This window comes from Augochlora pura, chromosome 7 (genome assembly GCF_028453695.1).
Source record: "Augochlora pura isolate Apur16 chromosome 7, APUR_v2.2.1, whole genome shotgun sequence".
NCBI classification, from domain to species: domain Eukaryota; kingdom Metazoa; phylum Arthropoda; class Insecta; order Hymenoptera; family Halictidae; genus Augochlora; species Augochlora pura.
In genome coordinates this window covers 32,684,216-32,709,175 of record NC_135778.1, presented here as the reverse complement: position 1 = coordinate 32,709,175, position 24,960 = coordinate 32,684,216, and the positions used below count along the sequence as shown (strand labels likewise).

General features: G+C 46.0%; 1 protein-coding gene across 1 annotated transcript in view; it reads left to right on the top strand.

The window, feature by feature from the left end:
* Positions 1 to 6,018: 6,018 nt before the first annotated feature.
* The window catches only part of LOC144472401 (uncharacterized), a 37,237-nt gene continuing 18,295 nt past the window's right edge, over positions 6,019 to 24,960 (top strand). Inside the window, exon 1 of the mRNA XM_078185451.1 lies at positions 6,019 to 6,452. Within this exon, the coding sequence (XP_078041577.1) occupies positions 6,407 to 6,452 (46 nt within the window). The 5' untranslated portion in view covers positions 6,019 to 6,406. The remainder of the gene's footprint in view (positions 6,453 to 24,960) is intronic.

The following is a 24,960-nucleotide window of genomic DNA, read 5'->3' as shown; positions in this document are numbered from 1 at the left end:
AAACCGTCGTCGGAATAGATAAAAATATTACACAGATTATGAAATGAACCGAATTAATTCAATAATAAAAATATGTTGTCACGTTCGCAAAGTTATTAACTCGTTTTGAAAGTTTTACAGTGCTGAAGTCAAGGGTTTTTCGATTTTACACCACGAATTTTTTAGCTTCCCCCAGTTAATTCGATTCGGCAGACAAATTGGCTGGGAAAATTGTTAGTCATTGATTTTTGGTTAGGCATTGTTTTTTCTGTGGGCTAAGAGGCTCAGGTGGCAAATTCATTTGTTTTCCAGCTTTTTTTCTTCCCCGTTTTCCTCCGACCGCTCCGTTTTTTATTACGCCCGTGAATTTCGGAACGGCCGAATGCCTGCAGCGAGATTTACAGGGAGGTTTACACTTTTATTTTTATTTGCCGATCGTTCACCGACGGCCCGCTACTCTCTATCGCCATATTTAGGGGTCGCACGGTGGGGTTAATTGGATCATGCACCCCCGTCTCGTCGACTTGCTCGGTCATTCTTGCCCGCCGCGAGCGGATAAACGTATTCCTGTCCTTTTAAATGATTTGTGTCGTTGGGAAGCACCGTAATGGATTGTCATTTCGTCCGTTTCTTGCGAAAACAGTCGCGTGTCTCTTTCTTACCCCTTAATCATAAAATGCGTTAATTTAGCGAGACGGATAAATTGGAGTTGCGGCCTTTGTGACTCGATTTTGAACAATAGCGGCGCATTTGTCATTCAAGAGACCGCAACGTTGTGACAAAAAATCGTAGGATTATTTTTCGAGCTCGTTGCAAAGAGGAGACTGCATTCTGTAAAATCGCGTCGATTTTATTCAGTAGAAAAATTTTTTGAACCCTCCGGAGGGACGTGGATTTGGGAAATGGTAAAAAAAATGGACCCTCTTCGTGAAATCTCTACAACAAACGACATATTGATTCTAATATAAAATAAATTATTTGTCTAGAAAGCGCGTTTTCCAACCTTTAAAACGAGCCATTAGTGAATACCCTACGATGACCATTACAGGGATGAAAATAAAATCCCGAACGTCTCAAACCTGAGAAATTACAAAAGTGAAAAACGTTCTCTATTTTCTAGGGAATGAAGTGATCGTTTAAGAGGAAATTCGTGCTCCGGTTATCGTTTCGAGACCTTTCAGCCGAGAAATATTGTTTAATTGATACCCGCGCATGACTAATGCCTGATAATGACACAGGGGGCGGCGGCTCGTTTGCATTTAAAGCGACCGGTATGCGTCAACAGTCGTCGAGGTGTTAAAACCGCGTCAAAAATAAATTCTCGCGACACATAAAAGCCCGGTTGAAAATTGTCTGACCGGTAGAGAACCCTTTCCTCGTCCCCTTACCGAAGGGATGAAAAACGCCGGGAATTACCTGCCCCGTATCTGGCAGAGCAAAATAAAATATTTCCTCTGCGCACGTACGCTGAAACGTACACTGGACAGAGAAGCTATTATTTATCAAACAAACATTAGGGGACCCGTTTTTCAACCGTGCCGGCCCGTTTCTTGCGATTTTCGTTCGAATACCTTTATCTGCGTCCCTGTATTTTTATTTTTTCCAGGCACAGTTGCAACTGTCGGTCATTAAAATCGACAGCCACCCCTTTTACCTTTCTGCATGCCCTCTGTTATTTCAGATTTATTTTTTTATCCTTGCCAATGTTTCTCGTTTGACAGTAATCTCGCGACACTAATTTTTCACTGCGTTTTGAAATTGATTGTTACCACGATATATCGAACGAACTGGACGTTTAGAATACAAGTGAGTTAAACGGATATTTCTATGTGGTAAATTTATAACTATATTACTTAAAACTTTGAAACAGGCTTGAAAATTAATTTTGACACTGATATGTTATATCTGATCGGGTTCCACAGAACGTATAAATGTTTGGAAAAGTAATTAATGTTTAAGTCAAGTACCACGATCGACCGAAATTTTTGAGACCGCGGGCCTGAGTAATCGTGTTAGCATAACCTGTGCAACGGGGATACCATTATTATTATTATTGCTGTTTGCTAACTGACCGGGCCAGATCCGGCAATTTTCAAAGGGGCCATCGGTTAAATAACCATGTCCCCGCGAACGGTAAAGCCGGGGACACGACGGAGTGTTTATCGGCGGTATTTGTGAACGCAGAGCGTTCTGTGATTTCGACGGCGGGTTCGCGACGGGTCCCCGTGTTTTTTCTGCAAACAACCGACTTCTTCGCGTGCACGCCGAGGCGAACACCGGCCGATAGTGCAATCGCGGACCGGTACAACCGGAGCGCAACCCCCCGGCGCGGTCATAATTGCATGCACACGCGACGATAACCACTGCAGCAGCACCAGCACCAGCAACCGGCAGCTTGTTATTGCGGCTCCACGGTTCGACGCTGTTGTTCCGTTTGTTTACGCGCTCGGCTCGGCCCGACCCGGCCCGCACCGGCGCGTCCTTATTTCTGTCGAAACAAAAGTTAACCATTATGCAATAAGCTTGCTATTGTTGACGACACCATCGCGCTATGGTAAAAATTAACAAGGTCGCTGGAAAGCACATCTTTTGCACTTTAAAATGAGCCAAAGTTCATTCCCCTGCGATGTTTTTTAACGAAGTTACAGGACTTCGAAGATCGACAAATATGGCGTTCTGAAATCGGACTACCGATTTCAACCACCATCGACACACTTTCGATTGAACCGGTTGATGATTGGTAGGAAAAATCGTTCAGCAATCGTTTTGTGCTCCTTGTAAAGAGAGGACTTTGCACTTTAAGGTCAGCAGAGCTTTGGTCGTGAATAAAATTTTTTTATCACCGCGCTTTAGCTAGAAGTCGAAAAATGGTCAAAATTAAATATAGTCGTTAAAAGTGCTGTTGTTAACAAAAATGGAATGCTACCAGAGAATATTTTTGATGAATTTAAAGCTGAGATTTCGCTCTTCAAAATAACCTATCGTCCATTTAGCTACGATTTTTTTTTGGCGGGCTTACAATACCTTGACCATGATCGACTTTTCGCCCAGCATTTAGTGACCCCCATTAAAAAAAAGTCGATATCACACTTTCGATTCGTATTGCTACAAAGTGGCAACAAAAAATCGTAGAGCAATGCTTTTGGGCTCGTTGGAAAGGAAATGCTCCGTTCTATGAAAGCAAGGTAATTGCAATAGGTTAAAAAAACGTTCGAACACGCCACAGTTCCTTGAAATCTAACAATGGTCGAAGAAAGCAATTCTTACTAAAAATGCGGCTATAAGCGATACATCCGCGCAATAATAAAATGCTTCAACTGTCTGAAAAGTGCATTTTCCAGCCTTTAAAATGAACCTAGGCTCATATCCCTCCGATTTTTTTCGGCCGTGTTCTATCAGTTCGAATATCAATGTTTTGTTCCGCCGTCGCCCCCACCACACTCTCCACCACATCACCAGCTATTCCCAATAACGTTTGTTTCCATTCCGCCGTAACTGAAATTCCGGAATTTATTTACAAACGCGGCTCGCTCGATTGTCAACATTTCCACGTTCCTTACGGCGTTGCCAGTATTTTTTCGCCGGGAACCCGGATCGTCCGAGATCTATCTCTAAACCAGAATTCCAAACAGCGGAGCATCACGATAGAACGCGAACAATTTCCACGGGGTTGTTTCTCGCATTTCCGACTCCGCGTTTCGAAGAGAGCAAGGCTGCAGAAGGGAGATGGGGGGGGGCGGGCAGAAAAAAGGAAACGGCGAGCAGCAGCAGTCCCGCGAATTAAAATAAGGGAGAGGCACGCGAGGGAGAGACTGTTAACGGTTGGAAACTCGCTAATTTCCTCGTTTTAATTTTTTCCCCGCGCAACGGGAATCTAATTAACTTGCTCGAGTGGCTTTCGCGGGGGCGGCACGGCAGCGTCGCGCGGGCCCGGGGCCCGGGGTGGGTAAACAAAAGGCGGTCACAAATTTTCGTCTCCCGGGACGACGGGACATTCTTGTTTTGCCGCCGCCCCCCGCCCCCTCCGCGAGCCTCGGATGGAGCCGTTCTAAATGCAGAACGGAACGCGATAGTCCCGGAATTGTTCTCCGACGAAAGAAACGTCAACAATTACGACGACGCCAAAGCGGTTCCCAAATTCCCGCGGTCCATTCTGCGGGGAGCACCTGGGATTTCCCGCGACTGAAAAAAAGAAGAACGATAAAATCATTGTGCAGTATCCTCTTTGCAACTGTCGAAAAAGATCTCCGCCGTAACTGACGTAATTCTTTCGCCAACACTGGGAGAATCCCCCTTGGAACCAGCGAAGCGTTATCATTTTGACTGTCGCCTCGTCAATAACCTTAATAATTATCACCGAATTAAAGCATTTCTTTAATCGTTGACTGATTTTTCCACAGCCTCACATATTTTGTACTTTTACACGTTCTATGAATAACACGATACACGATATAATTTTATTATAATCATCATACAATTACCGCGGTAAACGTTTAACTTTATATCTTTGGTCCTTCGTGAGAGGACACCACCGTATTCCTTTCGCTTTTCCGGCGAAAAGGAAACTTAGCAGACGAAATGCTACATAGAAAATTGTGATAGGTTGATTACCGTAACTGTCGCTCGGCAAGAATTGGTCTAGGCTATACATATAGAGAACGCCATATACGGTGTCCCAGTTCCGGGACAAAATTGAGGAGACACGAAAATCTTCAACAATTCACATTTCATTCAGGAACATCCCGAAGAATTCTTACGAAACCAAAAAGAGAATGCGGTACTCACCCCTAACGACACGAGAGATGATTGTTTCCGCGAAGAGGTTGCCGGAAACGGCCAACGGTGCACCCTCTCTTACGGGACACCCTGTAGACCGTCGAAGTGGTCGATTACGGTACCGCCGTTAATTGGCAGCGCTTCTTTATTTACCGCTTTCCCTTTCGATCCTGCGAGAGAGCTGCGAAGAACCCGCTCGACTCGAGTGAATAAACTTCGACCGCTTTGAAGAAATTGCAACGGGAACGCGTGGCAGATTATTGCGCGAAGGAACGGCGAGGGTAGGAGGGAGGGGGGGGGGGGGGAGGGTTGTCCGTTGAGGGGCTATTTTATTCGGTGGGGGGGGGGGGAGGGGGGGGGGGGGGGGGGGGGGGGGGGGGGGGGGGGGGGGGGGGGGCGACGCATTAGTAACGCGTCAAGTGGCACTTGGTCGTAAACGAAGCGGCCGGGGAGACGTCCCCGAGTGTTCATTTAATTCGTCCCGTTTCCGCGGTAATGGCGAAAGCATGCTGGAGAGTAACAGTTCCCAGGCGGGTGTACATCTCTCGACTTACAGGAGCCACTTGGCAACCCCTGGACGGGAACCAGTGTGAATGGTCGTTTATAAGGGGGAGGGGTGTCGGTCACTTAATTCCCGGTCGCGAGCAAAACAAACGAGAAAACCAGCGGCGGGTATCGCTTCCGCGGGAAGCGCGCGGAAGCAGGTAAGCAAACGGCGTCCTCGACCGTTTAATTTAGCTGGGATTAGGGCAGCATTCACCGACACGGGAAACGACACAATACATGCGGTGACCCGCCACCTCGACGTTTGATTCATCCCTGCCGAGCATCATCACGATAAGGGTTGTCCGACCGAATATCCGGCCGGCCCGAGACCCTCTCGCGTGGCCTCCTGTCGCGCCGGACGGCGAAGCTCGCCAATTTTCCGGGCGAATTTCAGTCCGCGGCGGGAGGAGGGGGTTCTGACTCGCGACTACCGCCCCTGGAGCCCCCTCCAGGCAGTCGCCAGCGTCCCCCACACCTCGCGAGCCGAGCTGATCGCGTGGGAAGCCTGCGCGGACGCGGGGTAGCGTCCCGCAGCGTTCGGGCGGCTTCGGGCATCCTCGGCGTATCTCGCAGTGTCTGGTGAGCGGGCGTAGGGGAACGGGGGATCAGAGTGGGAGACCATCGAACGCGGAAGGGGTTGGGGTGCCATGGTGGGGGGCAGAGCCGTGTCGAGCAGGCTGCATTAGCTGGCGTCAGGGCAGCACTCGTACACGCGACCGCTGCGCGGCAAACACGGTTCTGCCAAATGCCTAACCGGCTGAGGTTGTCCCGAAGCGACGCGTGCCTGTCGCGCGATCGTCACGCGTTTCGCAGCTCCTCATGAGAGGGAGAGAGAGAGAGAGGGAGGTCAAGGGGAGTCCCGTAGACGAAACTCGTGCAACCCCGTGAAGGTTGACCGTGTCCTCCGACACCGCAGTCGACGTAGACGAGACGGCCACGTTTTCTTCTGTGACGTGACGATATAGAGAGAAACAGAGAGGGAACGATCAGTGACACCGCTGTCAGTGCACCCCAACCTGTGACAGTGACTCGAATTGTGCGAACTCGGTTCTCAGTTTCCTTTTCCGTTTTTCTGCGTCGTGTGTGACCAATAAGGAGGAACACCATGGATTGGCGACTCGGATTCCTGCTGCTCTGCTTCGTCGTCGAGGGTGAGTCTCCCCGCGACGAATCGGGGCTCGCGTGATCGGGGGAATCGTGGCTTTTTCAACGATGCGACGCGGTGCTGTGTCACTCTATGCGGCAGCACCGATAGGGGAGTAGCGTGCGTCCGGATCTATTAAAAATTCCGCTGCTGCTGCTGCCGCGGTCGCCGCCGCTCACGACGCGGATTCGGCCCGCCCCAACGTTTGTTCGATAACCCAACAGTGCCTCCTCGGACTTTCTTGGACTTCCAGCGGGGCACGTCCTGGAACCGACTCGGTTGCAAATCCAAAAATTGGCGGGTCGGAATTTTATTCGCTGAACAAAACATTTCGGGGATCGGTGGGTGGTGGAGGCGACTTTTCGAAGGGTACCTAACAATGGATAGGCTGATGGTTCTTGAATAAAGGGGTTTCGCGAAGATGATGTTGGTAGGGCACGAGATCTTTAATGATGGATAACGTGACTGATTGATGATTTTCGAAAGGGTAAAGGTGATGGAATTGGTAGGAAAACAAATATTTGATGATGGATTAGGTGGTAAAGGATGGTGAGCTGGTTATAATTTTCTGAAGACTGGTTGAGGATGATGACATTTGAAGGGATGGTTCGGTAAAGGTGATGCTGTTGAAAGGGAAACATATAATTGATGGTGGATAAGGTGGATAAGGGTGACGACGCGGGAACAGTTTTTTGGATGGTCGTTCACGACGGATAGGACGATGAATGTTCTATGGGATGGTTTCGCGAAGACGACTGAAGATTTACGGCCGTGTCGGAGGACAAAATCACTAATGCATAAGATGGTTAAGGATAGTTGGGAATTGTATAAATCCTTGATGGATATACACGGCAGTTTGTGGCCAGTATACTAGACGTTTGACGATGGCTGGCTATTGTAGCCAGTTAAAACGTAATAAAGTTGTTCTGGATGAGTTGCGCGGTTGAGAGTGGTAAAAAATGTATAAAGCGGTTAGGGTTTATTGAAATGGTTAATAATGAACGCGATAGTCATCGACGAGCAAAATAATACATCATAAACGGGGCGAACGAAGGCGGTTAAAAATTAACAAAGCTGTCAAAGATCGTTTCGCGATCTAAATTTGTGGCCACAGCCGGCGTTATCTATCATTAATCATTTCATTTAATAGACAGGATGGCTGCTGGTGGTTAAAAATTTACAGTGCGATCAACCACGATCTGAACATTTAATGCCTAATAACGCGGTCGTGGATGGATAATCGTTAAAAATTGGCAGAATGTCCGCGGCCGATAATCCGTATCTACTGTAGCAGAACCATACAAACAATGCACTATCATAATCACGGCATTCGCAGCTCCATCGTTCGTCATCGGATCGTAAAAATCTCGTTTCCCGCTCGTTCCGCGCACGATGAAACGTTCGAACCGCGGCGTCTCTTATTTTTCTCCAGCCACCTGGAGAAAATCTCTCATCGTATCTCTCTCACCTGTAACTCAAGTGTCCCCGATAAGCCGTTCGGACGCCGACGACTCCAAGCCGCTTTCCACGATCGCACCCCCGCGTTTTCTAGGCGATTTTTAACCGCAAACGCTGGCGATTCGACGCCGAGCAAAATCGAGAACGCAGCGGATTGGCCCCGGGTAGCCGAGCATGTCCGCTCGATCGCTCGAATCCTTTCTCCGGCGTATTCCTTCCGCGTAGCCCGTTCCAGAACTCATTTCGCGATACGGGATAAACAGAGGCCGCCCGTCGGAACGCGAAAGCAGCTCCGAGAGCCCCGGGCTTGCCCCCACCCACCCCCACGTTCGATCCAATTATCGGCGCGCCTCGAGGCGAAAATTCATTTTCTGCTTCTTGATAAAACGTTCGATTATCCGTCACTTGATGAGTCCCGTTTCGGACCGAGTCCCGTGTGTCGTTGCGTAGAATGTCTTCCAATTTTTGGGGAATTTTCAGACCAGCAAAACTGAAGGTATACAGTTCGATGCTTACCCCTGAGCCTTGTTAAGGCGAGTACTCGTTGATTTGCCTATATCAACTTGAGACAATAATTATTTTCAGAATCAATGGCGCAAAAACTCTGAAAGAATTCAGAGTCGTGTGTCTCATCGAGTAATACGTTCTTGAATTCTTTTTAAATTTTCCGCCAAGCCGAACAAAGGATACACAGCTCGATCGGTAATTAGCCCCGTAACTTATCACAATGGTTACTCGTTGAGAGTCCAGCCAATTTGCTCTAATTATTCCCGTAAAGTCTGATGTCACCGTTGAAAGTCATTCCGACTGCATGAAGCACAAAATATAAATTATCGCAGGATCTTTTGTTCGATCCGATCAGCGACGGAGGGCTAGATCGATAGGGGCGAGGGGAGACAACGGCGTGTGCCGAGGCGAACCGCGCTCGTAGAGTCGACCGGAGCTCCCAACGAGCTTCAATTTCCTGATGGAAGTGGATTAATATAATTTGATGGCGCCCTCCTATCCTCCCCGCGCCTCGCCCCCACCCCCCGACAGAGAATTATGCATCTCGCAGCGCGATCTCGTCGCGAAACGCTGCGCCAGCGATGCCCTACGGCTGCCCTGAGCTCGTTGGAAATGTTTGCTCGCGCGATGCAATACTCCGATGACCGGCATGCACCGCGTGACTGCGAGATCTTCTATAATGACCTGTAGATCCGAAACAAGATTTCTCAATTTTCAGTTGTTCTGCCACGTTAATTCGACGCTTGAAAATGTTGTTAAATCGTGATCACAATCTTAGCTGGTCTGCTGAATGGTTTGAACTCCGTTCTTCTAAATTTCTTCTAAGCGTAAATTACTCTTTCTTTCATTCTATCTTGAATTTTAAAACATTCTGCACCTTGGCGAATCTTTGAAACAACTTGTGCAACCGAGATCATTCTACAGGACTCGTGGTCTTTTAAAAAAAATGATGGTTTCCTTCTTCTCTCATTATTTACCCTTTGCCGTACTTTAACAAGTCATCATGGCGGAGATCTCTAACAATAAGCTCTTTGGGTCTGAATATTGTTCCATTCCTTTAAATCAAAATTAAATTCTATTCTCATGTCACCAATATTTAAAGATCAAAGTAGATGCAAATACACAATAAATATAAAGATCTTTTTCTTCTAAGAAATTATTGCGATCGAAAATTGTAATTGTAAAGAAAATAGCGCGGCAAGTGGTGAACCTCGTGCATTACGATTTATTTCACAGCTACGTTGGCTATCCTTCGTTTGTTATCAATAAATTCCTGTGCAAGACAATAATTTTATATTGATGATGGAATAATCTTTACTTCACTTTTTAAATATTAATGGTAGATGGGTAGAATTTAACTTCGGTATGATAGATTAGAACAACGTACGTATTTAATAGGTCACATCCCAAATCTTCATAACGAGTCTGACACGATATTATAGGGCAAAGGGTCAACTATAATTACTAGACTGAGGGTTTTATGCACTTATGACAAAATTTCGTGGATGAAATTTAAAACAATGAACTGATTAAAAATAGAAAATTTTAATTAATTTAATTCGCGTTTATTACAATTGATGAAGGTAATCGAGCTGATTACAGGTAACAAGTATTTAAATAACAGAGAATTCCAATATCGAAAGACCGAATAATCTAGGTTTTACTGTATCTTAGAGCACCCTTTGTTCAAAGGCAATACTTTTGGTACAATCTTAACAATCAATAGGTCCACAACCCCTTCAGGGTAGATCGGCGGGAAATTCAAAGGGACCGAAAAGTTCGTAAACGTCGGTGCAGGTTACAAACCGGTCTTGTCTTCGGACAGTAAGACAGGTGTGCCGGCACGCGCGCCCGATCTATCGAGAGTAAAATAGGGGTGACGGAGAGAGAGGAAGAGGAAGAGGAAGAGGGAGAGGTAGCACGGTGCCATGCCGGTCGACGATAACGATCATAATAATTTAATTTAACACTCGGCGGGAGAAGGAGGTCACAGTCGCATCGATCTTCCCCGGAGAGTCCGCGAGATGCAGCAAGCAAATATTAAAGAGGCGCCCGGCCGCCCCGGACCGCCCCCTTAAACCTTTCCGGCCGCGCGCCCTTCTCGCGGGAGAACGAGGGGTTGTTTCACCGGCAGTTTTTCTCCGTTCGCTTGTGTCCGCAAGCGCCGCGAAACATTGTTCATTAGCGAGGAGGCGTTTCTATTTCTTCTTTTTTTGTCAATATTTTAGGGTCTCATTAAGCAGCGAAAGAGAAGTTTCCACATTATAATTTAAAACTGCGCCGCTTTCAGCCTTTTCTACATTCAGTTTTCGCGTGTCCTATACACCGACCCGTAAAACGAAGAAAACCGCCGGCGTAAAGGGCGCGAATGAAATAATTATGTAAAACGAGGAAAAAAATCGTGTTTATCCACACGGGAGCCGGGAGCTCGCAGACTAGCGAAAGGGGGGAAAAAAAAAGAAAACGAAGAAGAGAATGCGGTCCAATTAACCCCTCCGCGGGACTGCCGGCAAACAGGGGATTTTTGTCACGCTGTAAGAATAGGCGCCGATTTCTCCTCGGGCACCCGGTATACAACGTAAGTACTAGGAACGTTTATCAGCGTCGCGTTTCTCTTTATCTCTTCGCGGCTGGCTCGTTTTACGTAATGCCGGGCGGCTCGGCATAATTCAGTTCGGACGCGGTCAAACGTTTAGTTGCGTTTCATTTATTTATACAATTAACGTGGTTCATTGGTCCGGTCCAGAAGTGCTTCCGGCTGCCCGGCCTCTGTTGCAACGCCGCGAACTCTCCGTACGTATTTTGCAACGGCGCGGTAATATTTGCAGCGACACGATAATAATGATTACACCGCGCAACAACTTTGTACGTATGGAAATGGTCCGGTTTGTTGCCCATCCGGATGAGATATTTTCGATCGAAGGTTGGTGAACGGGGCCCCAGCCCGGTGACACCGATCCGAATGGGCTTTATTCGAGTGTTGGGCCAGCATGCGTTTGTCCCGTGGATATACGTCGATTCGAGAGATGGGGGATATCGATAGGCGACCACTCGTTACCCGACATTATCGTTAATGCGATGCGTGGGAGGGGGTGGGAGGGGGGGGGGGGGGGGGACCGTTGCTCGCGGCTGATGATGGCAGCGAGCCCGTGCACGCTTAATAACCGGTACCGTTGGTTTCATGGATTTTAATGGAATTGCCGCGAGAATAGGATGTATCGTTCCGCTGGATATCTACGGCCGCTTGAACCAGTCGGTTTGATTCGATCCGACGCGATTTGATCCGCAGGGGGGGGGGGGGGGGGAGCATTAAAATGCGTAACACAAGCGTGCACGTATGTACGTGTCAACAATCGTCCGAGTCATTAAGCCATTCAGGCTAAGTGGCCCCCGGCCCTTTTTTCCCTTAATCGAAACGTGTGTCTGCCGCCGTTGCGACAGCGTTTCGCGCCCATCACAATCCCGAGCGGTTTTCGATCAATTGCAAGTAGATTAAGGAACGTTTTTTCGAACGTCGGCTGTCTCGACAATTGTTCACATACACAGGCTTCCGGCGAACACGACAAATTTTTTTATCAGACGGAATTAATTCTTATTTGGAACCGTAGAGTCTCTTCTTTGCAACGTGCTAAGAAACAATGTGATACGATTTCTTCTTACGATTCTGTCGCTTTTCGTATCAGCCATGTTTAACGCGATGAATAAATTCACGATACGCTCTGCGATCAGTTGACGATATTCAAGTTCCCGTAACTTTGTAAAAACTAATTGCAAACGAATCAACCTGAACTCGTTTTAAAGGATTGAAATTTTTGCAAACAAAGCCGAGAGCAATGATTTATGATTTTTTGTTGCTTTTCGTGTGTTTTTTTTCCATATGTCATACGTATTAAATGTTGGGGAAAAAGTTGACGATGTTCAGAATTGAAATCTTACTGAAAAAAAATCGTAGAAATATGTGCTTTAGGTTATTTTAAAGGCCGATGATTTCTCTTTCTAACACGATAAAGAAACCTGATCTGTGATTTTTTTATTGCCATTTTAAAGAATTCTGAATCGTCAAGACGAAAGCCTTCATTTCAAACCCATAATGGGGAACAAGTTGTCGACGTTCAAAGTACTGTAATTTCAACAACAAAAAAGTGGTGGGGGAGAAGCCTGAGCTGATTTTAAAAGGTGTGAAATACTCTATACACGCGCCTAATTTAATTCCCAATCGAAAAATTATTCTTGCCGGTATTTCGAGAAAGGTATGGCTTGGGGAGATTTGTTTGAATAAGAATAGCGTGATTTTTGTTGAATCTCGGGTTCCACAGCGTGAGATGGGGAACGAGAGGGTGAAGGAAGATACAGACGACTTCCAATCAGTGCGCTCGAGTTGCGGGGGACAGATCCCCGAGCAGGATAAACGGGAAACACGCCGGTGTTTCGCGTGCGGTGGAATTAACCGCGCCACGTCGGTCTACACACTCCGCCACCCCCGTCCGCCCCCGCCGATGAACAATTATCTTACGAAGCTCGTGGCTGCGAGAGCTTGTCGGTGCTCGTGAACCTCGTATCGGGAAATGGGTCGCTGGTAATGGCCACGTAAAGTCCTCGTGAAAGTTGCACGCTTGTTTACGGCCACGCCGCACGCATCGTCCCATCAGTTTCGTCCTCGGCCTGCCCGGAGGGGGTGGCGGTGGATCGTCGATGGGAAGCTGGTATCGAAAATCCGTGCCATCAGCCACCGACACAGCTGACAGGAAACCCGATTTCATACGCGCCGCCAATCAATATTTTCAAAGTGTTCATAGAAATCGCGGCTAAAACTAATAATTCTATAAAATCAATTTCGTAGATTGTAAATTTCCGGCTTCAATTTTTCAAGCGGCGAGGGTCGCGTTCACTGTGCCGCAAGGCTTTCCACGATGGGGCTGCAGTCGCTGCAAGGGGTTGGAAACTATGATGGAGGTCCGTCGAAAACCACCCCTGTGAACGGTTACGTAGAGTTTCCGGGTTCATGCTCGGCGTTACAGAATTAGACGTTTGCCGCGTCGGCCGCGATCAGAGGTTCGGGAATTCATTGTTCCGCAATGTACAGGCTGTTCCAAAATGCAAACGAGGGCGCCGTTGGCCGTAGAATTCGTTGCCGGGATGAAATTTTGATGGTTGACAAATGGACGTGACCCACCGGCCATTATTAATAACCCATCACGATTTTTTCCATATGGCGTGACATCTCCTCCCTCACCTGGTGCCTCTATCTAAACACATCGGGTGACGTTTAAAACGATTCTGCCCACGCGTGATCCACTGCACGGGATGGACCAGGGGTTCTCAACCTTCCATCTTGGACGTACCTTTCTGTTAAAAAATCCAAATTTAAATTAATATTAGAAACATCCGATTAATTGTTTAAAAAGTGCGCGTTGATAATATCTCAGTTGAAAAATGTTGAGGAAAGGTTCCCAACAACGAAATAAATCTTTCGAGAGATTAATTGCAACGTGGTTTGAGAGCCACTGGTTTAACGCGAGCCAGGGAACACGTGAAATTTTTCCAGGCCGTCACGGTAGACCGCGGCGGCTGAAACGCACCACCGGCAGATGGTACTCGTCATACATGGGCGTGCCACGCCGCTGGCGGGCCCGCTTTAATCGCCCGAAATCGCCGTTAATTGAAAATGAGTCAATTCACGAGACACCGCGGCCGGCGGATGACGTCGGGACGCCGAAACGATGATGCTCGCCCTTCGACCAAAACGATCGTGCAACATCCGGCGCGTCCCTGCAGGCGGGTCACTTTTTTGTCACGGCTCGCTGTTTCCTAAATTACGGCGGACCAACTATTCTACAGGTTGTTCCATTAATCGCGCGTCTCATAAACGAAGAGGAATGAACACGCTGCTTCTGTAGATAAATTTACCGATATCGAAATTACTCGATAAAAATGGCCAACCGAACCGGTCCTACAGGGCAGTTCATCTTCTCGCGGTCGGGGGGCGACCGAAATAACGACAGCAGACCGGAGAGATAAAAATTTGCCGGTTCGATCCGGCCGCTGAAATATTAGCAATTTTGTTTAATTCACCGGGAATGCGGCGCGCCCGATAAACTCGACAATGTTTTTCAGTATTTTAATTAAGAAAAAATTGCGTTCGGAAGAGTAGAACCGACTGGGTTGCCCGAGAGGTTTTGTTATTACGTGCTGACTAATGGAACTCGTATTTCCCGCCTTCACGCTGACCACCCCCTCCGCCCCTCACCGATCCCCGCAGAGTCACGTTTCGCCGCCACCTCGCAGTTCGGTTTCCTTTTTTATTTAGTTCTGTTTTTACTTTTTAATGAAAATTCATACGCGTCTGGCAGCCCGTGTTCCAGCAATCTGTCCGACGGTTTCCCGCGGATCAATAACCTACTTCTCTGATTAATATATACAGGTGCGCGATCATTCGAATGTTCGTTCCATCGTGGGGCCAACGTCGGCTTGTATACCGGGTGTTCGTTCATCGAAACTTGTTTGCGATTGTTTTCTTTCTTTCTTTTTTTTTTTTTTTAATGGGCAGACGGCTGCGCAGGGTGCATCAAACATATTTAGGTTGACGCGTGGCACGCGCCCGTTTCTCGTCCCGAGTGCATGTTTTCTAAACACTCGGGGGTGGTTTGTGAGCCGTGCGACGATTGAAAAAGACCGTGAACCTTGGACACGTGACGTATGGCAGTAACGGCGGAAATAGAGTCACTTTTTTTCTAGAACCAGCCCCGTATAATTAGATCTGATAACTGCGTGAGTCATATGTGCATATTATGTGAATCACTGGATCTCTGATGTATATTGTCTGATCGTTCGCTTCCTGTAATTACGTCGGGCATAGTAGACGTAAGGACTCGCATCACTGTTAGCTGCAGGTACAGGTGAAACGGTCGACTTTGACATTCAAATTTTACTGAAATTGTAGTGGTTTCGCAGAACAATGTCGCGTCTTTAAAACAAGACCAAGTACACTGATATATCTTTTCATTTTATTATTTTACAGCACTCGGAATGAAAAGTATGAAATAAGGGTTTCGCATCGTCAATCGTCGTTAAATAGTTGATGCAATATTAACGATGTTCAAAGCATTGTAACTTCGTCAAAAAAAAAAATCGGAGGAAAGTCAGCTTGATGTAATTTTATAGTGCAAGGCTTCCTCTTCCCAGCGTGGACAAGAACATTAATCTACGATATTTTGTTACCATTCCGCGACACCTTGAATTAAAAGTGTGAAATCCACATTTTGTTACGAGATTCATGTGCTCGCTAATTGTAAGTAACACTGGAAAAGTTGACAATTTTCAAAATACTGCAACTTCGTCAAAAAGAATCGCGGAACAGCGAATTTTATCTTATTTTCCAAGAGCGAAGTTTTTTCTTTGAAACGAAACCAAGGACGTTAACCTGTAATTCTTTTTATTATTCTATGACACTTTTAATGAAGACCATGTGCACGCTAAATGTTGAGGGAATAATTAACGATATTCACGTTTTCATACATTCTTGAAAAATATCGTAGGATGATGTACCATAGATCAATTTAAAGGGCGAAGATTCTTCTTTTTAACGCAATAAAGAAAATTGACATGCGATTTTTGTTACCATCTTAAGACACTTGAATATGGATAAAATGAATAAAACCATATCTTCGCTATAACCACGCTAATGAGAAAGCTGCTGTCACTCTTTGAAAAAAGGCATCTATTTGTAATCTACAGAGGCAATAATTCTCGATTTCCACATACACCGATCATTCTTCAATTTGAATAATCAGCGAACGGTTGACGATCTCGGCGATTTTGAAGCTGCCGGTTCACCGAGGACAGAGAACTGACAGGCGAAATACAGCCCCGACCTACTTCCCCTTTTCTCGCGGTCGAAGGGGGTCGTTGCCGGAAAGTTTGATTGCGTCTGTTCTTCCGTGAAAGAATTAACGCGAACGACCGGTGTTTTGACGGAGCACGACGGACAGAAACCCGACGCGGACGGGGGATAGAATGGGAATCGTGTTCCTCGGGGTAATATTCCATGATTAGGTCCGCGTGGGAGACAACCCGAATCCCCTGGACTAGCCGCTCTATTATAGAAGATTTCCCCTAGCTCGTTGTTACCGAGTTATTATTTCGTCTAGGGAAACCGCCGCTAATTGGACGGCCCTGGAGACTTCCCCTAGGATCCGCAGCCTCCGGACCACGCGACCTCAGAATCGAACTTGTGTCCTTGTCGGTTTCGTTCCACCGTGGCCGTTCGTTGCTGTCGCGAATTAGCACCGGCACAGAAAATACAACCGGAACGTCTGTTCCGTTCGAACGCGTCGGTAAAATAAATATCGAGTTCTTTCGAAACATTATCCGGTCGAAATATCCGACGAAAAAACCGTCCAATATTCCGAGAGTAATTTAAACAATTTCGCCGAGTATTTAAACGATAAATCTTATTCGTAACTCCCCCGGATAAACGATCGAGGATTATCTTTCATGCGCTGTCGCGAACGAATTTTATTTAGATAAAGAATTTCTGCGACTCGGAACGGGAACGACCAGGGGGTGGTGGGGCTGAGCCGAGAGGGACGAGGGATGGGGGAACGGATCGTGTGTACATAACGCCCGCCCACCGCCCCCCCCCCCCCCCCCCCCCCCCCCCCCCCTCGAGTCCCACCACCTTTCGATCATCGTTTTTGCAGCGTCGACGGGGTTTTAATTATTTTCCCGGATTTAGGAAACGTTCGTTGCGGACGAGAACGCGCGCGCCGCTATTATTTCGCTGGAACAATGACTCCGGCCTGGGCCGTCATCGACGGATCGACTACGATATTATTTTTTGTTTTTACATCCACTCCTCCTACCAACCCTTCGAGGATCGCTCCGGAGAATTATACGCAGTGCGCGCGGAACAATTGGGCCGGATTGGATCGCAGGAAAATCGAGATCGACCGTGGAACCGCTTGCGATTAAAATCGTCTGGGTGTGGGCGGTGATGCTGGAGGGTAGTTCACCGCTTGCACCGCAATTTTCTTTTCCATTTTCGCAGTTTTGTTTCGCCGGAAATCGAATAAACTTCGAGCATTTAAATAATTCAGACGTTTTTGGTTTTTGTCACTGGGGCGGGGACGATAGAGGGCAGTTTACACCTCCGGATTGATTTCGTACAGTGAGAATTATCGTATTAGTGTCTTCATTCGGTTGCCTGACAAAGTCAGAATTCGAACAATTTCCCCGTTTGTCGTTCAAACGATGCGAGGGCAACAGGGCTGTTGATAACAATATTTTATCATTTTATTAAATACAGAAGTAAAACGTTGACGCAAATCTCTGTAGCATATATCACGTAGAATGTTTTAACACGTAACGATTTGAATAGCCTCTCACTTCTCGCGGATCATTCGGCTGTCCGATTGTGTCATCTGAACAAAAATAAACCGACGGGTGGAATTTTCCTTTCAATTTCCGAATTTTCCAAAGAATTTCACGAACTGAGGATACAAACAATTTGAAAATAATCGTACGGGTTTCATTCAGCCCTGCGGACCGGTCCCTTGCGCCGGAATTTCGCTTTCAGCTTCTCAATATCACACGAATCGGCGGCGATTCGAATAATTCCGAAATCGTTTCGGGAAATATTTAACAATTACTGGAATTTCGATGGCGGTGCGAGGGATGAATCAGGGGCGCAGTCGTGCAGAAACGGACAGCGAATATCCGGCGCGCAAATATTTGTCCCGCATATAAAACGTCCGTCCGTTTTAACGCTAATGAGAAAAAGTATATCGCGACGATACGCATCGTCATTGCCGGTCGCGATAACGTCGGCCATTATTCAGGTATTACCGGCGGGAACGTATATCGCCGTGATCCCGACAGGACGTGCTTTTTACACCCGAAACGTATTAAATAAATCAAGGGCCACGCGGAATATCAGTGTTTTTTAATTTAATATTTAGAGCGTCGTCGCGTCCGCGCAATAATGCGAATTTACATCCGACGACGTTGTAACAAAATGGCCGCCACGCTGCTGGGACAGAAGGCAACAAAAGCTGGTGCAGAGTCCCGCTTTACAATTACCGAAATTTTCAGAAATTATGCAAATAGTTAATTGAATAATTGGGTCACAATTTGTATTGATTATTTACACAATATATTAATTAGTATTTACTGCGTTATTAATTTTCTAGGTTATCAATATCGGGCACGTATTCGAATTATACACAATTTCGTTTTGTTTTCGTATCTCATTTAATATTATTATTTTAATCTTGTATATCTAATATTTGTAATTTATAATTATACATGCCATTTATAAATATTAGGTTGATGCATATGAAATGTCGGATGTTTAAGTAAATATACATATAAAACTGTATATCTTTTTTCAAAAGCTGTTGATTTAATCAAAATATACCCCGTTTGCTTTCCTACACCTTTTTCAACGAGATTTCAATACAGAAATACCTGTCTTAAACAAGTTTTGATCGGTAGAATTAATAAACTCTGATATGGAATATTTCAGAGTGTCTTTATTTATATACTATTTATCCCGCAAAAACTCGGGCAGATTTTGAGCAGTTTTAGGACAGTGTTGCCAATTTCTTTCGCGAGCAACGTCCCTCAAGTATTCGCGGAACTCTTCGCTAGTAACTACACGTTGTCCGACTGAAGAAAGTGACAGCGAACTGTCATAAATAATATCGGGATTAAGAGAAATAGAATGAACACTAGCATGAAAAACGTAAACACTTGAGTTTTTCTTCTCTGACGTCAGCTCTCGGATAAGACGTTGCCAGTAGCTTCGCCCTCGGCGCGTGGCTGTCCCATTAGCCACCGCGAAGCATGTTGAGCAGCTCTGCCTTGTATGATTCCAAATTGAGACTAGTCACAACGATAATCACGCGCTTGCATTTTACCGCATTTTCGTAACTTCCCCTCTACCTCTCGGACGTTAGAGACTATTAACCCTTTGCGCTCGAAGCCACTTCCACTGGATATCTGAAATAAATCTTCTGGCTTATAGTATTTCTATCTTATGCGATAAAGTGCATTTTATTAGGTTGGTGCATATGAATACTATATACTATTTAGCCTGTATGAATACTATATACTATTTAACCCGTAAAAACTGCCTGAATGTTTAAAATAGTGAAAATCAGTTGGCGTAAGATCTATATTTTATAAAATTTTATATTTTACTTCATTTAATTTCGCAATTGTTTTGTACGACGTATGCGTAGTTTTTATGGGCTAAACAGTATGTAAATAGAGACAGTCTGAAAAATTCCATACTATAGTTTACTAATGCGAAAAATCAGAATTTCTTGAAGTCAGACATCTATGAATTAAACTCGCGTTGGGAAAAGTGTATTGAAACAAATGGGGCACATTTTGATTAAATCAATAGCTTTTGAAAAAAGATATGCAGTTTTATATACTCGCTTAAAAATCCGATATTTCATATACACCAACCTGATATTACTGAAGAGATAATTTTATTCAATGTCCTGATTTAGAAAATTTAGAAATTTGGCACAGACGGATGTGATCCGAGTCGGAAAAATATGTTTCACCGTTTTCGGGAGCTTCCAGTGCGCGCAGAACAAAATGGTGAGTGTCAGACGTTAAAATTAGTGGCTCGAAGTGCCGGAAATAGCTGGGCACAGTCTGAATCCGGAACATCCTCATCGAAATTCAATGTTGCACCGGAGTCGATGCGGCCAAGGAGGAAAATACGAGTTCGCACGAGAGTCTACGGACGTCGGTTATTAATATTAATGGCGGTCGGGCTGCGAAACGAGACCGCAGTACATAGAAAAACGGGGTTCGCCGAGACCGGCATTCAAATTTGGCGCGTTAAGATCGGCGGATGGAAAGGGCGCTTCCTCCGAGCAGCGATTCCCGAAACAACAATGCCGTACAGCCTGGAGATAAGTTGGCCTAATAGCCGTGGACGTCTTCATTAGAAATTCGCGACTGTTATTAGAGGAATTTATTAACTGGCGGTTTCCATAAACGCGCTATCGGCCCTCGGGGATCTGCAATTACCGGCATTTGCATCGCGGTGGAGCCGGCAGCTGGTCCCGCGAGCCCCGGACCTAATCGCGATCGAACGAGCACGCACGTGCAACGTGCCTTCTCCGCGCCGAAAGACCTCTCTTCTTGTTTCTCTTGTTTCTTTGGTTTCTAAAGTCGACACCCGCGAACGTCACGCACCCGATTTCCGGCCCCGGCGGAAACGGCAACTCCACCGGCCACCGATAACAGGCCCTTGACACGTTGAAAGACATTGTTTTCGTCGTGGTAGGACTGCCGATCGCCCGTTCACACGCATCGATAGCGATGCTAACACGCCACGCGTGTACCGACTCCTCTTTGACATACATTGTGTGCGTCACGGAAAAATTCCTCTGCGTTTCCATTGTCTCTCTGCTGTTCGCTTCTGCACAGAAGCTCCTATGAGAACGCACTTTTTGTTCTATATGACAATTACAGGCAAATTCTGCGCCCTGGGAAATCCTCGCTGATTTACAAATGACCCGTGCTGGGTCTCTCATGACCCCCCGCTGAAAATAGAAATGCAAAGTTTCTCGTTTGCTCGCGTTATTGTGCAACGTCCTTTCGATGTTCGATGCACGGTAGCTCCGGGAAAACAAATCGCACTGCGATGTATGTACTACAGCTCATTCTAAAAGGCGGAGCTTTCGCTTCAAACATGTATAAGTTGTTTTCGCTTGAAACAACCGTTTTTGCTTGTATCCCGAATACTCGCGGGATAAACAGAAATAGACCCCTTACTATCATTTTTCGATTTTACGCATCCGTGACTAGAACAACAAATTTTTCCAGCGAGTAAAACCAACGTGATGTTATAAAATGTAGTTTCCCGCTTCCAACGAGACCAAAAACTATGGTCTGTGATTTTTGTTGGCATTCTATAGCGCTTTGTAGAAAAATTCAGAAATTGGCATTTTTTAACGTGACTAGGCGGTACAATGAACGTTAGTTCAAAAGTTGACTCTGTTCAATGAACTGTAACCTTTCGAGAAAAAAAATCGTGGGACAATATACCTTAACCCATTTTAAAGCTCGAAATCTCAGCTATTAAATTACCTTGGTTAATTTGACGCGAAACTGCTGCATCGTTAACGACCGCTAATTAAGTAAAAACGGTAATTGTGTACCATTTCTCAAATTCGCGGACCTCTGAGATGTTCTAAAAATTTTTCTACGACTAAAACCACCGCGATTTTTAAAAACAAAGCATTCTCTTTCCAACGGGACCTAAACCATCGCGCTACGATTTTTTCTTACCATTTTGTGACACTTCGGAAGAAAACTGTATCGTCAGCGTTCCAACCCATCTCCTGCTACCACAAACACATCTTCCCGGTATGCAAGGGCTGAGCGCTGATAAAGTATTTTCATCCCCTGTTTCAAGGAACGATTGAAGGATGATGGAGGACGGAACGATTAATTTCACCATCACCAGGAACCCCGACGTGGGTACAGTTCTCGTGACTCCGGGTGGAGGGTTATATCGAAATTAATAATCAGATGGTCGAACCGTCTCGTAAATCCCTCGACTCTCTCATTGTCCCTTATTTCGTGCGTCCTCGCGACAATGGCCCGCCCCCGCGGAAAGTTTCGCCGAAGAGAAGATTTAGGAGAGCACACCCGGTACATTCCCCTCGCTTATCATCGCGGAGGCGGCCGTCCCCCGGTCTTCCCCCCCCCCCTTCCCCCCCGACCGCTATATATTTCCCGAACATTTACCTTCAATACTTCCGCTACTTATCGGAAAATATTACGCGACAAAAGGTGAACGCGCGGAGATCGTCTCTTTATCCTTTAATTTCCTCCTGTCGGCCGTCGCCGAGCACTATCGGCCCCGCTCCGCCTCGTTTCCACCGGTTATTATGCCGCGTTTCCACGAGAGACGCCTTTCGAACGCGAAAGCCGCCCAGGGAGCAAGAAGATGGCACGATAAACAGTAATAAACGGCGAAATAAAAATGGCAAGAAAGTCTGACGCTCGGGCGCGTCTCGAAGCGGCGCTACAATCACGGCACTGATGCAGTGCCAATAAGCCCTGGAAACCTTCTTCTCTTCCCTTAAATATTTCTGAAACGGGGCCATTTTTTCCAGCACGTCGCAAACCTTTTTTTCGACATCTAGAATCTTATAAGATAAATTACCGTCATACATCGTTCACATAATCACTTTGAAACCTTTGTTGCGCTCTTGAATATTTTCCGAAAGGGTACCAATTTTTCCTGAACACCGCAATTATTTGTCCTCGCTTCTAATAATTTTTTAAACGAGTTACCAACATTCAACTGTGACCTCCTTTGAACTCTAAAATATTTTTCTAAAGGAGTGCCATTTTTTCCATGGACCTTAAAATTACTTTTCTTGAGCCTTGTCATTTTTAAAATAAATTATAACAATTTCATGTCGATACAGTTGTTCTACGATCAATGAGACATAATCGAATGACCTCGATCGTACGAGTTGTTGCCGAAAGGTCAAATGGTAGAAAAAAATAGTCGCAGAACTGCACTGACCGGAGACCATCCTTAATGTATCGTCAAAAGTCGTTACCGTACTTAGGAAATCGCAGGCCATCATTCTCCATTCGTTGCGGTTAGGCTCGACGGCGTTAATGTGCGACTGAGTGCAGGATGGCAATCAATAGGCCTAATGAACCTGCAGAGGGGCCGGTAATTAACGTCTAACCACCGGATATCTCCTTTCTACTATCGGTATATCAACCCCCTTCTCCTTCCCATTGGCAGTCACAATGATTCCGGCTGATCGAAAACGGTCTTAGATCGATGTTACCATAAACTGACGATCGCTTAGAAAAAGTAAGGCCTCTTTGAGGGCTCCAATAGCCGTGACAAAGAAAACAAGATGGCGGAGACTTGGGAAAAGGGAGCGAAGGCAATTGGTTTTGTACCAGCTGCGCACTTTGCATTCAAAGTGCCGTAAAACGACTACGACAGGTCGTACTCCAAATTTTGTGGGCTCGTTGGAAAGAGGAGACTTCATTCTATAAGATAGGGATGGCTTCATCCCAGAACAAAATTTTTTCGACTCATCGGAAGTCTGCGAAGCTGAGGAATGATAGCAAAATGGACATTTCTCGCCTTTAGGACGATATTTAAGAACACGAAAATTTTTTAAGAGATAATATCTCATACGTCTCCGAAGAGGACTCTTTGCTCTTTGAAATGAGCTGCGATACATCGTCGCGCGATTTTTTTTCGGGAAGTTACAGTACTTTGAACATGACCTACTTTTCGCTTCGAATTTGTAGTTACTCCAGCAAGAAGACCCGATTTCACATATTTTATTCAAACAGCCATAGAACGGCAACGAAAAATCGTAGACGGTTGCTTTTGGTCTCGTTCGAAAGAGAAAACTCTACTCTGTGAAACTAGATTAATTTCATTGGAGAAAGAAATTTTTTGAGCTCTCCATGCAAACTTAAAAAAAATGATAAAGAACCGGATATTTTTAATGATAATCATGGTAACAAGGATACAACAATTTTTTTTCAAGAAAATAACTGCCAAATACTGAAAGAGGAAGCTTTACTCTTTAAAACGGGACTACGTGCGATTTTTTTCCCCGGAAGTTACAACACTTTGGAACGCGATCTACTTTTCGCTTAGCATTTTGTCACTTCATTAAAAAGTACCGATTTCACGCTATCGATTCAAACTACCATGGAACGGTAAGAAAAAATCGCACGTCAAACTTTAAAGGGTCGTTGAAAAGGGTGGCAAGGTCCACCCTTTCAAGCGAGCTGATACAGATTCAGGTGTGATTGTATTTTGTAGAGTTACAGCAGCTCGAATATCGAGACAGTTTTACAGTTCGCAATTCGTGCTGCCCGGACAATAAATTCGAATTGGAACTAGTTCGGGCTAGTTCGGGCCTGGATTTTTACGATGGCGGTCCGGGTCGGAGAGACAGGGTGCTCGTCGCCGGCGACGTCGTCCGCACGCACATTTACACGGGAGCCAATATTTGCACGACAGAGTTGGCATCGGTTTCCTTTGGTCAGAGACCTATCCCGACGCGCGGCGTCGTATTTATCGTGCAAACGAACCACGATCCCGCCGGAACTTCGGTATCAGAGGGCACACGCTATCAGACTGCCAGGTAAACGGGAAGAGGAACTACTTGAACCGGATAAACAAAGCCGAGATAGCCGAGAAAGATACACCTGCGGCTCCGCCGATTGATCGACCGGCAATTTCGCCAGTCCGATCGCTGACCGTTGTTGCCGAGCCCGTAATGGGAAGCTTTGCTTAAAACCCAGCCCCGGACAGGTCTAGTTGATAGATTTTCTTCGTTCAGCGCGACCCCGAAACATCGTTGAAACATCCATCAACAGTGTCCAAAACATCTCGACACCAATTCCTTCGATTACCATATGATTCTGATCTTTTTCTTTTCTATATTTCCGATAATTTGTTATACTTGGCGATAAGCTGCAAGAGGAAAAATCGTTGGCGTAATTCCTAGCGCGTCCATGAT